Source organism: Strix uralensis, chromosome 3, assembly GCF_047716275.1.
Source record: "Strix uralensis isolate ZFMK-TIS-50842 chromosome 3, bStrUra1, whole genome shotgun sequence".
Taxonomy (NCBI): domain Eukaryota; kingdom Metazoa; phylum Chordata; class Aves; order Strigiformes; family Strigidae; genus Strix; species Strix uralensis.
The window spans coordinates 109,932,178-109,946,532 of record NC_133974.1 but is presented as its reverse complement, the minus strand read 5'-3'; the positions used below and the strand labels follow the sequence as shown (position 1 = coordinate 109,946,532).

General features: G+C 51.5%; 1 protein-coding gene across 1 annotated transcript in view; it reads right to left on the bottom strand.

Moving 5' to 3' along the window:
* The window catches only part of GALNT14 (polypeptide N-acetylgalactosaminyltransferase 14), a 103,439-nt gene extending 90,851 nt beyond the window's left edge, over positions 1–12,588 (bottom strand). Inside the window, exon 1 of the mRNA XM_074864866.1 lies at positions 12,460–12,588. Coding sequence (XP_074720967.1) covers positions 12,460–12,588 — 129 coding nt within the window. The remainder of the gene's footprint in view (positions 1–12,459) is intronic.
* Between the last annotated feature and the right edge of the window lie 1,767 nt (positions 12,589–14,355).

Below are 14,355 nucleotides of genomic sequence, written 5' to 3'. Positions count from 1 at the left end.
AGCACGAGGGAAGGCACTAAACCACGCTGCTGGGTTATCAAACTTTGTCATGCTCCTTTCGGCATCTGAAATCAGCCCCACTTACAGAAAAGCGAGTGTTGGCTTCCCAGTACGTTCTCTCAAAACAGAATCTTATGCGGCAAAAGCCCTTAAGCATGTGTTGGGATGAAATGGGTGGCTTTAAAGCCCCTTTCAGTCAAAGCTAGCCCTCTCTGGAATTTGGGTCCCTGTAAGATGGAGCAAACATTAAGACCTTCAGCAAATTAATCTCCTGTACCTGTGTTTGAGGCACTAGGAAAGGATTATTGAGAGAGGAAAAGAAATCCTGAGCATGGCATGAATTTAGCTGCACCTTGGAAACAGAGACGTATCACACTTTTCAGGTCAAGTGTTAGTCCATTCTCAATGGAAAAAGATCCCCAGCTTTTACACTCTAAAAGCATTTACTTCTTCATTGGCTTAATATCATTCAGAATAAACTTCCTGTGATTTCAATGCAGAAACAGACAGTTATCTATTGCAATATACTGTAATGACATGCCTGCAAAATACAGCCACTCCTGCCCTATGGACTTGAAACACAATTTCTGCAAATTAGGGAGAAAAGTAGGAGTTCATCTGCTTTATCTTTCTGATACAGTAATAGCTGCTAGTTCTGTCTGAAGATGGGGAGAACATCTTGAGCCCCAAGGTTGCATTCAGAAAGCAAGATGCTGGCTTGCCCAAGGCCATATGCACAGCTGGTGCTAATGCCCAAACGAGTGTTAATACCAGGAGATCTGCATCAAAAATTAGTTGATTCCAGTTGATATTTACATATAGAAACACAGAATTGTTTGGCTGTGAGATGGTGCAGGCAGGTTTTGGCTGGACTAACACCCACATTCCTGGGTGCTCCCACCTCCCTGGTTATCTCAGCACAGCCAGTGCCCCAGAGGGAAGGGAAACAACTACCTGGCCTTTCATTCACACCTTTAATTATTCAGCTTATATTGATACAAAATTAATTGAAGCGGAATAGGCTTTTATCGCAAATACAGGTGTCTGCACACAGGCATCACTGAGATTCAAAGGTGCAAATTACACTTTATTTAATGAGCTCATTTCCAGCTATTGCATGGGCAAACCCCTGTGCTGGACCTGCACGTGCTGCTCCACCTACGGCAAGTGCCTTTATACCAGCTTCTGCTCCAGTTCTACAACTGCAGTCTAAGTACAATGCTCTGTTTAAATAGCAGATGTACAAGAGTTTGGTCAAATAGCAGGGATGTTCTTCACTTCTGGGATGCATCCAGTGTCAGGATTGGCCACGATGCCGGCAGTGAGACCTGACCTCCAAAGGACGCATAACGCGCTGAGCACAAAAAAATTCTGTTTTGCAGAACACCGCTCATGCCTGTTGGGGAAGGCTGACCGCACTTCACCTCCCAGCAGCTGGTGCCCTTGAGCACCGACGCATTTTCCTCCTGCCTCACATGCACTAGCGGAGCTTCTGCTTGCAAAGGCCAAATTGCAGCTGACCTTCTTTCGCTGAAGGCAAGGTGTCCTCACCTCCCCAAGCCCCATGGTGCCTCAGGTGAAGAAAAACATCTGGACGACTTTCCCCAGCATTCGGATGCCTGCTGGAGCTTGCTCTCACCTTGCAAGGTAGACTGTGTTTATATTTTACGTCTGATTTGGGAAATACCATGTTTCTTGAGTGCATGGGCACATCCGGGAGCTCCCTGTTGAGGAGACACATCCACATCTGTGCGCAGTAATGCAGGCCATAACACCAGTCAACAACACTTTTCTCATCATCCAATTCTCTTTTTTGTCACTTGCAAGTCTAACTTCAATTTCAGGTATTTCACTTGAAGATGTCCTGGTGACCTCTGTTTTGAGACGTCCTTCCTTTTCCAAGCTCTAGGGCTGGGACTTCAAATTGGGCAGATGACAGCCTCTCTAATGGGCTGATATTTCACTCCCCTGCCCCCCAAGAATGACACTAAACCAGGCAAAGTGAGAAGCTTTTGCAAAGCCTAATTTTGCACAAATACCTGACCGCAGCAGCTGAAGTCTCAGCAGATTTCAGGCGGTTTGTAGGCTTGATCTTCTCACCGTTTCTAGTGCTGACCACATCCTTCACATATCACCTCTGCAAGAGGAACGTACATCCTTATTTATCCAGGATCTGTGCAAATACAATTATTACTGCCTGTGAAGCTCTTGGCTGCCAGAGCATTGAGCATGACAGAAAAGCCTGCGTGGAAGTCCATAATGTTGTCCTCCATCTATGGGCTTGGGTTCAGCAGGGAGCAGTAAGGAATGAAACAAAATAGTTGCTTGAAAAGGGAGCAAGGCCATCCAGCATGCTGGGTGGGTACTCTTGTACATCATCGCATTGGGGAGGATTCAAACTACACCCATAAATTAAAGTGGTGATGGATATGGCAGCATGTTCCACTTTAAAATCTCAGTCCTGGTCCTCAAACACCCAGAACAGTATTTTTGTGGGTAGTTAATTATATGGTAAAAAATGTCAAAACTTAAGAAAAAAAGGCAAATTGATTTTCCTTCTTGCTTCCCAAATTTCAACCCCACAGTAGAATCACTGCTAACAGCTTGCCAAGACAGGTGCCATCTCTCTGCTGTAGCAAGCTGTCCATCCATCCATCCATCCGTCCATCCGTCCGTCCATCCCTCCCCTGCTCCATGCCATGGCAGTGAGGCTGAGAGAGTTGGTGCTGCCTGGCCCCAGGCAACACTTGTCACCTCCTCCACCACAAAATTGGCTCCTCCCGCACCTCCTCCAGCAGACAGGACTGCTGGGGCACTACTGGGCAGAACACCCATCCCCAAGGGCTGCACGGTGGTGGGTTCTTTCTTTTCTGAAGAGACCTAAATGAGAGATCTTCCTGCAGGATGGGAGGGCTTCTCACGAAGCCTTTCACAGTACCACAAGGAGCACACCGTATGCAGTCTACACACTGTAAATGGTTTAACTCCAAGCGTTATACAGATATTCATCCATTTTGATCTCAGTTGCAGGAGCAGATGGCTGGTTAATGCATGTTTGAGTCTCTCTCTCTCCAAATTACACCGTATTATCATGCTGAGAAAATGCAACGGGCATTATAAACACCACAGCTCTTTCCTGCTCCCTCCTTGTCCAGCTCCGCTCTTGCCAAAAGGCAGGACTGTGTGACACAACGGCTTCCCTCCCAGCTTGGCTCCCAAACACTTGCTCCAGCAGCCCCCATGCATCTTCCTATTGCCCACACTGCTGGAAAAACCACCCGCCTTTCCCAAACAGACCCTGAGTTTCATATTTCAGCTGGGAGAGGTCAAAGCACAAAGGGGCTGCATCCCAAACATCCCCCTAGGGAGATCCCAAAGAATATTGGAGGATATTATTCCATCCTGAAGGATCCTGAACCAACCCATTGGGTAGAGCAGATTACCCTGACTCAGAGAAAAAAAAAAATCTTTAAAAAAAAGTAAATCAATGTTTAATAAAAAGAACTGACCCAAGCCATTGAAAATGAGCCTGCTCACACCTGTAACTCCTCCCTTCCATCTTTTCTCCGTCTCACGTAATGACAAGCAACTAAAAATTCAATCCACAAAAAAGAAAAGATGCGCATGAACTCCCCCCAGCCCGGGGGTGGCTGCAACCGAGGCCCACGCTACTGAACATATTCATGTCTTATTTGCAAGCCGTGTGCCTCCATAATGTGTTATGAGGTGTGTTTGTAACTGGCGGATGCCGACAGTGGTCCTTGAGGAGGAAATGGTGTGTGTCTAAATGCAGGCAAAGCTATTTAGAAAGTCAGGACAAAACAGCCTTGCTCTCCTTGCTTGGGCCAAATTACATCCTTTGGACTTATTCCGTCAGTGGCTTCAAAAAAAAAAAAAAAATCCATCTCAATTTCTTTGGCTCTGCAAATCCCGTTTAGAGAATAGAAGGTGATTTCAGAGCTTGTTTGTTTTTGCACCACATGAACCCTGGTCTCCTCGTATCACTTTCCAGTCAGGTTTACTGCTGGCATTTCCACTAGAAAACCAAGGAGGGAAAGGCCAAAACCCTCACTCACACTTGAGACTGAGGAGAAAAAAATAAAATTTAAAAAAAAAAGAAGAATAATAATCTATCTTCCCCTTGTCTTTCAGCCTGATCTGAAAATGAACCTGTTTTGCTTCTGAATCAATTCTCTTCTGGCACTGCACTTACCGCGTTCCTTTCCGAGACAAGATGCAATCATTAGCTCACCTTCTCCTCCAAATAATATCACAAAGACGGAGCTCAAGCTGCTTTGCGGTAAATCATCACTACTTTCTCCCTATGTGCGGCAAGGCAGGGTTTGGTGGGAGACACAAGGCCCCCGGAGCCCCACAGGTGCCACCAGCAATGACTCTGCATCCCTTCTGACTGGTGACAGTCCCCAACCCAGCATGTCCCCCCCCATGGAGAAGTGAAACCAGCACATTGTCCCTTCCTGAAATGCTTCTCTGTGACATGCCGAGGACCACCACACCTCTCTTGCTCCCTCAGGGCTGCACTAAGAGTTAATTAAGGCTCATAAGGAGCTTCCAAACAGCAGGATTGAAGGCAAACTATTAGTACTACTAATGCCACCTCCATAAACAAAGCGGTGAACTCCTGCTGAACCTGTCACCACTGATCATTTTCCGAAGGCAGGCATTAACGATGAGAAATCCTCCTCCTCCTCCCAGCACTGCTGTGCCACAGGCATCCAGAGCCCCAGCCCCCCAGGACACCAAACACCCATCTCACAGCAGGCGGTTTCCCTATAGACTACCCTATAGACTGATCCAGCTCAACTGAGGGCTGCTCTCCCCACCACAGCAGCAGCTATACGGGAAAATCTTTATCTAGGCAGCCCACCTTCCCAGGATCCTATGGAAATACATAGGAAGAGTGGAGCAATACTAATTTAGACAAGCAGAAGATGGGGCCCCAAGATCTCCTCCTTGGCTCACACTTCCCATAATGCTGACTCCTGCTGAGACTTTGGAACCAAAAAGGGGAAAGAGGGTGGGAAATCAATTTAATTGCAGCTTAGTAAGCAACTGTGCTAAGTGTTGCTGGCAAAATCTGAACATTTCACTGTGAGAGAAAGGGGGGGAAAATGGCTTTTTCATTGCATGGGAAAGTGGATTAAGAGCAAAGCCCCCCCCCCCATCATCTGCTCCTCCTCACCCCTTCCTTCTTTAAACAGGAGGAAGCCAGCAAGAAACACACAGCTAACGCCAGCAATCTCCTGCTCGTGCTACTCCAATTAATAGTCAATCCGCTGCACCCTTTGTCGTTAGGCTACACGTAATTACCCCTTCACACAAACATCTTTCTTAAACAGATCCTACTTTTGCTTTCTCTGCAGATACATTCCCCATAATTGGTTTTATTGCACCAAATGCTGGGCTGCCCTCACGGAAGGGAAATGGTTATAACTGTGTTTCTCCCAGCTGCAGTAAGTTGTTTTTGCATTTCCACAGCTTTTCCCCAGCTTGCTTTTTCCACTGGCAAAGAGACCAGAGCACCCAGAAGTACCAGTCTGGCATCCCGTGGGCTGTGCACACTGGACACGCACGTCCACAGATCCAAGAAAAACACTCATCTCACAACACCTCTGCTGAAACCCCATATTCAGCTACCTGGGGATTAGCCAGCCTGGGACAATAACACTGCACCTGCACTTATACGGGCTTATAAAATGGTGCTATTCGCAAGGCTGCTGCTCCCAGTGCTGCCCTTCCAGTGCTTACCCAGCTCGCATGGGCTAAACCACAGCGGTTCAGCACAGTGTGCCCCGTGCACTCTGCCCTGGTCTCCATGCCTAAAACCAACCTCTCAGCTTCGGGAAGGAAAGAAAACCTCAAGTCCCGGTACCACAGGGACCACAGACCTGCCTTCCCCAGGCACAGCTGTTTGTAGCCCTTACCCTGTAGCCATCACGTGTGCCAAGTCCCCCTGCCCACGGGGAGGCATGGATCACACTGCAGAGCCAGCATCAAGAGATGTCTCGGCAGAGCAAGAGGAAGCAAACCCAGCCAAGACAGTCCCTGGGCCATGAGCACGTCAAAATAAATCAGGATGATGTTCTTTTATCATGGAAAGAAAGAGCAAGGAGGAGAAAACAGCCAGGGGTTTTGAGTAAATAATCCATCTCTGTACATATCTGAGGCGGCAAAAGGATAAATAGGAAAAAACATCTTCCCCAATAGTCAGCATCTTTCTCAAGCATGGAGACACTTCACAACATACGTGCTGTGTCTATGATGCCGTGGCATCCAGACACAGAGCTGATTTCTGAGATGTCCCTGCTCAAAAGCAGGACTTTCTTTTGTCAAACCCACCCCTAAGGGTCACCAACGGCTCAGGGCCATGAGCCAGAGCTGAGCCCTCCTAAAAACCCAGCTGCAGGGGCCAGGGCGAGGGTCCTTCCCTGTCACCTACCGAGGGGACACTGCCACACCACACCAGCGGGCGAGGGACGCTGCAGCCTGGTGTGATCCTGCTGGCAGCGTGCAGGGTGCTCCGCAGGGACCTGGCCAGAAGAAGCAGACTGAAAGAGAGACGATGACACTCCTGAGCCCAGCTTACCCCGGCAGCATCACCACCTCCAGCACCCCTTTGGAGCACAGCAGCAGCACTTTTCCAGCTTTCTATCCTTCCAGAGCAGAATAAAAAGTATTTTTCTTCTGGTGCTCAACACCTCTCATCAACAAGACACATACCAGCAGCATAGAAATTTATTTAGCATCTCACCAGCAAAGAAGCGAAATCCTTGCAGCCTCTTCCTCCTTCCTTCATATTTTTTTTTTAAAAGCACCAAGCTAGGAAAGGTGCCTGGACATCCCGATGCTCACTGTTTTGCAAAGCAAACAGGTCTTGTTCAATCAATATTTATGCTCCCATCAGTTACAGCTGCAACACAGAGCTCTATCAGAATGTAATGGGGGTAAAATTCATTCACTGCAATTACCAGTGAAAAATTAACAGGGTTTTCATTGACTGCTTATCGTTTCACAGGTATCTCAGAGTGCCTTGATGCGCAGTGGATAGATTAAGTAAACAAGACATACAAGGCAGACTGCTCACCGTTCGTCTGCAGCTGGTTTAGTAGCAGAGGTGACCAGGTGCTGACTTTGGCAGGACTTCTCACCTCGCTTCTGCTCCACAAGGACACAGGCATTTGTACAAGCAGGCGGCTGTGCTGGGAAAACCTCCTTCCCAAGCCCACCAGAAGGAAGGCAAGTGCTTGAGAAACAGCTCCTGTTGATGCACCAGACTTGTCCCGCCTGGTCTTGGATGAGGATGGCTTGGCCATGGTTTTCTGTTTTGCATTTCCACATCCATCACTAAATACACCAGCAGGAGAGAGCAACTGGATTCCACCCCACCTCCTGCACTGGCAAAGCTTTGGACATCCTAGAAAGCCTAGGTTTGCTCCTAGAGATTTCAGGGTGGGATTTCACCAGCAAAGCATGACAGAAGTTTCTCCTTCTCTCCCATCCTGGACCTACCCATGCCCCCAGTCAACACGAGCTTCCCTGGTATTAAACACTCTGCCTTTTTGTTCCCGACAGCTTTGCCACTTCAATCCCTTAATTGTTAAGATCTGAATTTTTGCAGGATACACAGTTATTTTAATCTGTTAAGTGGCTCTGCTGCTATAAAACTGACAGGAATTTAATATCTGGAGACTGTCAGCTGAGCTCCAGGTGCTGAGGCTTTCTAGATGGCGATGATGCAGAAGGAAGCGCAGGCTGGTGCGAGGCACACAAGCGCAAAGCTGGCAAGCGTCCCTTCGCACCGAGGTCCTATCCTGCAGGGTGCTGAGCACCCCGAGGCACTTTGAGCAGGCAGCGAGGGTGCTGAGTCTCTCGTCAGCTCCCAGGAGCCATCCCCCAGCTGCATTTGAACACACTCAGAAAGGAGCTGTTGCATTGCAAACACCAGTACAAGTCAAGTATATCAGGGCACTTAATAAAAGGAACTTTTCCTCTGTAGCTTTTCTCCCACAATCCAGCCCACGACGGTCCTGCTCTTCCTCCAGAAGCTGTCAGCAGTGCTCCAGCTGTTCATCAGAGAGAGCAAGCCAGCACGCAGGAGGGAATTAAGAGAAATAAAAACCCCAAACCCAACAAAAACCATCTTCCTGCCCCTTCTGCACATATTGCTGGTCCCGAGCACCGGAGCCCAGACCCCTCTGCCAGCCTCTCACTGCAGCAGGGCTGCTATACAGCCAGCTTCCCACTTCGGTGTCGTATGGATTCACTAGGTGGAGGAGATGAGATGACCGAGGGGTCGTCGCCTAGTCCTCTCCTGCTCTCTCCTCAGCATCCCCCAGGACCACATGGCTGCAGACTGGCACAGGGCACTGGTACAAGCCGGGGGAGCCGGCACGCTGGCATGCTAGCGAAATATCGCTACAGAGCCAGCTACACGTACTCCTCATGAATCAATTTGGGAATTTGCCTGTAATTAATCCTGCGTATCAGTTCCCCTCATTATTACTTAATGTAATTAAGTTATTAATTTATATGTTCCCCCTTCCCAAACCAAAGGGCTGGATCAGAGAGAGGCAGGGGCGATGCCTGGCGGCAGCATGGGGCCATGAGCCCGGATTACCAGAGCACATGCCAAGCCTCAGCGTCGCCTCCATGTGCGACTTCAGGTAAGGCACCAGCAGCCTGATTTTCCAAGAGGGTTGAGTGACTCCAATTCCTCTGGAGTCAACAAGAGCCAGAAGGATACAAAGTTCAATTAACCTCTCTGGGTCCCAGTTTATCCAGCCGGAAAACTGCCGGGACAGGGAGACAGGCTGGAACTAATTAATGGTTGCAAAGTATTTCAAAACCCTCCACCAAAAGGCAGGGAGGCGGGAGGCATCGACGAGTCCCAGCTGAGCCATAACCCCAAACAGTTCCGTGTCCTTACACCCTCATCCATCAGACTTGGCTCTCCTGCAGGCTGAGCCCATGGCTGCTAACCAGGCACCCGGCTGGGCCATGTGGGCAATGCACGCTGGCAGAGGCAGGCATGCCGCTACAGCTCCTCTTCTCAGCCAATTTACAGGAACTTATAAAGGGCAGGGAAAGGGCAAGGGCAAGTTTTGCTGACTGCATTAATTGGGCTCGATCTGCCCTTTGGAAAAGAAAAAAAAAAACCAAACGCCAGGCGGCAGCAGTAATAACAGCACCAGAGGGACCAGGGAAGTTGTCCCAGGAACAGCTTCATGGTCCTAAATGGAGTGAGTTATTTTCTTCCATACCCTACCAGCCCTGCAAGGTTACTACACCCCACAGCCAGGAAGGAGTCCCACACCCTAAAATCCAGCCCCAGCCTGCTCCAGCTGCCCCAGCACGTATTGCCAGCGGCTGCAAGCAGCAGAGAGGAGGAGGAGAAGGGAAAGGAGGTGACCGGGGTTGAGGGGAGCAAGTGCTGGCAAGAAGGGGGGCCCTCTGAGCCCGTCTGCCACTGGGCACTGGTGACAGATCCACGGAGATGAGATTAGATGGGAAAACAGAGGAAAAAAAAAAAGGGAGGGGGGAGATGAAGCCAACTTAATTACAGCAGACAGCTGCGCCCACCTCTTTGGGCACCAGCAGTTCAGGAAAGCTCAGCTACCACCTTTGGACCTGCCCTGAACACCCGCAAGAAGCCAAGCCAGCAGTGTGTTTCAGGGGTAGACAGGACCCAAAGCCCGTGGTGGACCCCTCACGCCAAGTACCTGCTCCTTGGAGACTGTGCCGACCCCAACATAGGGTTCTCTGGCTACAGGAAAAACATCACGAGCCTTCCTTTGGGAAGCTGAGTGCTGGATCTGGCACAGGATTTGGGGTAAAGGGTGAGGGGGTGGTACAGACCAAAATAACAGCGAAGGACGGGCAAGGCCTCCACGCAGCCGAGGGCGGCAGCTCCACGAGCAGCAGCTCTGCCGCTGGCCCTTGGCAAGCCACCAACGTGCCGCAGCCAGCCAGCAAGCTCGGGCACCACGGCCCTCCAGCATAGGATGTGTGCCACAAGCTCTGCTGGGAGACAGGCACGGACAGGAGGAGCCATTACCAGCTGGAGCCTAACTAGAAGGGTCTAAAGGTTAAATCCACATGAGGCATGATATATAGTGTGCATATGGCCACAGAAATAAAGCTCGACTGAGAGAGAAGGCAGAAGGGATGGGGGGATAAAAAAAAACCCAACACATTGGAAAACGCTGCCAGGAAGGTTGATGTGGATTTGCTCCATTTCTCCACCCTAGCCATGTTACAAAACTTGCACTGCCGTTAGCAACGTATTACCTCCCTTGTTTCTCCAGGAATTTAGGAGGACAACTCTAACTGTTCAAGTTTTCATCACTGGCAGCCAGTCCCCCCTGGCCACGGGACCAGGACACACCACCAGGTTCCTCCCTGGACTGCAGCATCCCTGCCTCTGGTACCCAAGTCAGCTCTGCAGCTGTTCAGAGGGGTTAACTGCTCAAAAACAGTTTCCAAAGCCAAAAAATGTCATGCATTAAAAAAAAAAATAAAAATAGAATCTGCACTCTATGGATCTCAAGGGGATGCAACTGTTTTGATGGAAAATTCAGAGGAAATGAAGGAGAGGCAATTTTAGCAGTCAAATTGCTGGAGTTATGGCAACTTGGCAGTTGCAGCTTTGAAACTCGGGGCCTGATCCTGTGTGACAGGAGAAGTTCTCTTTGTCAGCTGTGGGAGCCCAGCCCGGCCCCTAACAGCATCAGTAACCCGCACCTCGGGGTGGGGGGAGCCTTGAACAGGAGCGAAGAGTCAAAATTTCCTGCAAAATGGCAGCAATTCAGCTGCAGCTGGTGCTAAGTGAGAAGCAAGGTTCATTTCAAGGAGAATACAGGAGCTCACGTCAAACAGGGGAGGTCTTACTTTGCAATTTTTAAGAACGCAGTTCCAATAGGAACCTATTGACACCAAAGCACAGTCGTGGTTAAGAAAGCACTTGTCTTGTAACTCTGCTTTCAGCATCTCACTGCCTTCCCCTGCTTAAATAAATAAATAAATGTATATATATAATTATTTATTTTGGAGCCTGAAATTGCATAGATTTATTCCCCTCTGTTAGGACTGAAAGATTTCTGAAAGCCTGAAAAAACCTCCTCAATCATTTTTATTTAAAAAACATGGAAAACCAATAATTCCTCAGGATGAAAAAAATCAAAGCTTTATGAGTTCTGACTTTTTTTTTTTTTTTCCCCAATCAGGTTGTTAATTCAGTTGCAGAGGTGACACATATATGAGACTTCTCCAAAGACCCAGCCAACACGTATAGTTGCCGTATGTCACGGGCCAAACGCTCAGCTGGGCGTCACTGGTGCAAAAAAGGGGCTGAGGACTCGCACCCTTCCTGTGCTGTGATACCCCTTAGTCTCAGCAGGTTTTCAGAATCTGGGCTCTAACCCCCGAATAATTTATTCAAGACTTACAACAGTATAACTAAGAGCGGTATCTAATCCGGGTCCTTTGGAAAGTTAACCCTCAGCTAAGCTCAGGCCGCTCTCAGCCGTTAGAGAGGATGCGGGACCTTGTTCCAACGAAGCTGCTCACAGCTCCCCTGCTTTTCGCAGCGTTTGGGCAGCGAAACTCCACTGCTTCAGTCCCTGGGTCGAGTGAGATGCTCTTTGCATCTCGTGCTGTCACGCCGGTGCACTCCGGGGAGGCAAACAGGACACAGAAACACGGGGCTGCTAACGCTCCCTTCTTCCACGCAGGCTGAGACTCCCCGGGCAACGCTCCTGCCCGCGCCCTGCCTTCAAACGAAGACAGTAATTAAAAGCCCCATGACTGAGCCCGGCTGATGTACCCGTGGCTCTGCCAGCCGACGTGCCCCAACCACGGGCCACCCCAACGCTCTCTCCCTGTTCCCCTCTCGCGTCGGCCAGCGGACAGGATCGAGCCCTTCTTGTTTCGGAGACGGTTCAGAAACACTTGCACGGGGGGGGGGGGGGGGGGAAGAGTCGCCTGTCCCCCACGCGTGACACGAAACACGCGTTTCGCCTTCTTGGGGCGCGCCGGTCCCCCCGCTCCCCGGGGAGCCAAGGCCCGAAGCGAGGGATGCTCGGAGTTGGCGGCGGGGCAGAGCCCGGTACCGCCGGCGCCCCTGACACCCCCGGCGGCCCCCGCGGATCGGGGACCCCGACGGCTCCAGCCCCTCGTGAACCGGGGCGGGGTGGGGGTGGGGGGGGGCGGCTGGGAACGTCGCTGCCCGAAGCCGTGCGGAGGAGGGGCACCGCGATCGGGGCAATTCACCGGGGCGGAGGGGGGATTAAGGAAAGGGCCCGACCCCCCCGCTACAGGAACAGAGCCGGTGCAAAACTTTAAGGGGAGCGTGATGGGGGTCCCGAAAACCGCCAGGAACTTCTTCCCCGGGCGGCGGCGGCGCACCCTGCCCGCCGGCTGCCCCTCGGCCCCCCTCCTTACCTCCGCCGTGCGCCCCTCGGCCCCCGCCGACTCCAACTTCCTCCTCGCCCCGAAGAAGAAGAGGAGGAGGGCGGCGAGCCAGAGCACCCCCAGCAGAGACAGCGCCAGCCGCCGCGTCGGCCGCCTCATCCTCGGGAGGGGCGGGAAAAGTCCGGGGCGGGGGGGGGGGATGAAGGGCCGGGGAGGGGGGTAGGGGAGGGCGGGGAGCGCCGCCGGGGCAGCGGGGCTCGGCGGGGAGGAGAGTCCCGCCCGCCCGCCTCGGAGCTGGCGATGCGAGTCCCGGGCTGTGCGTGCTCTGCAGGGGAGGGGAGGGGAGGAGGAGGAAGAGGAGGAGGAGGAGGAGGCGCCGGGAGGAGGTGGGGGGGGAACTGGAGCCGGAGCCGGAGCCGCTCGCCAGGGGAAGGTGCTGGGCGCTGGCAGCCGGGCCGGCACCCCGGGCGCGGCGAGGGAGCGGCGGCCACCCGGGGACGGGGACACCGAGCACACCGGTTGGGGGTGAAGGGGCGGGGGGGGTGTAACCGGGGCTGCCCATCTCTGTCCCTGCTCCCACGCCCGTGCGTGGGTCCGGGCCACTTCCCAGCGCGGGGCCGGGCCGCGCCGCTGCCGAGTTGTCCCGGGCCGGTGCCGGTGCTCGTCCGGCCCCGGGACAAGGGGAGGCCAGCGCTCAACATCACACAGGGGAGGCTCAGACATGACGGGGAGATTAATTTATCCAATTGAAACAGCAGGGGGAATTCAGGTAGGTGGAATTTAATTACTAGATTTGGAAGAGAAGATGTGAGTCTCCGGAGCTGTCAAGAGCACTTAAAAAATAAAATCCTAATCATCAGCTGTTGGTGTGCCGGCAGCAGCTCGGTGCCGGGCCGGGGTCCTGCGGGGATGGCCCCCGGCCATCATCCCTGTCCTGGGGGGTGTGCCCTGGCGGCTCCACACACAGCCCCGGCACAGCAAACCTGCCCACACAGGGCAGCCGAAGTGGGAATTACAGGCATTGCTAAGGGGAAACAAAACCAACAGAGTAGGACTCCAGGCAAGAGCTGCCTCACGCAGCTGTCCCTGCTCACCTGCCTGACTCGCTGCTCTTCCGATCCTGTCACTGACAAGTATTGCACGAGCTGAGCAATCCCTTGCAGAAGACATTAGAGAATAAATTCAGTATTGGAACAGATGCGAGTCATTCATGCTGGTGCAAAAACCATAGAACAAACCCCATAAAAACAGGAATCCATGCATAAAGTAACATATGGAATGATTTGGAGAGAAGATGTCAAATGCTGGGAAGTCCAATGCACATGTTGTAAACAACCTCTCCTATGCATTTCCCACACACTCCTCCTGGTTTTATTCTTTCCCACAGTTGTTCTCTGTCACTTGCTAATTTATCATTTGTGATCTTCATCCTCTGTCCTCCTGATTTATTTTCAGGGCTTAGTAAGCCCTTCTCCCCTAACATAATCCATGCTTCTCAGGCCCACTATTCACAGAAAGATGCCCTGATAAAAATTTCATTGGCATCCACAAATAGGGACATTTCTCTTTCTTTGTTTTAAGGCCGTCTGACTTTGAAATGCCTTTACCAGAACGATGAAATCCAGGTCCAGCGGGCAGGCTTAGGTTGAACTTTGTTTTATAACAACAGCAGCAGCACAGCCAAGCAGGAGGAAAACTGAGCAGGTGGGAAGAAAGTGGAAAGCACTTGTGCCCTGGTGAGCCACCAGCCTGATGTCACATGGGAAGCCTACACCAGCCTGAAAATGCCACCTCTTCCCATGGTGTGCATCATTTGTCACTCCAATTAACCTTCCTCAGCCCCATGCTTGGAGTAGCTGGACCGCCGTGCTCTTGCTCTACCTCCATGAGGCATCTCTGCCCAACCTAGAGGGGACCTGCAGGTTT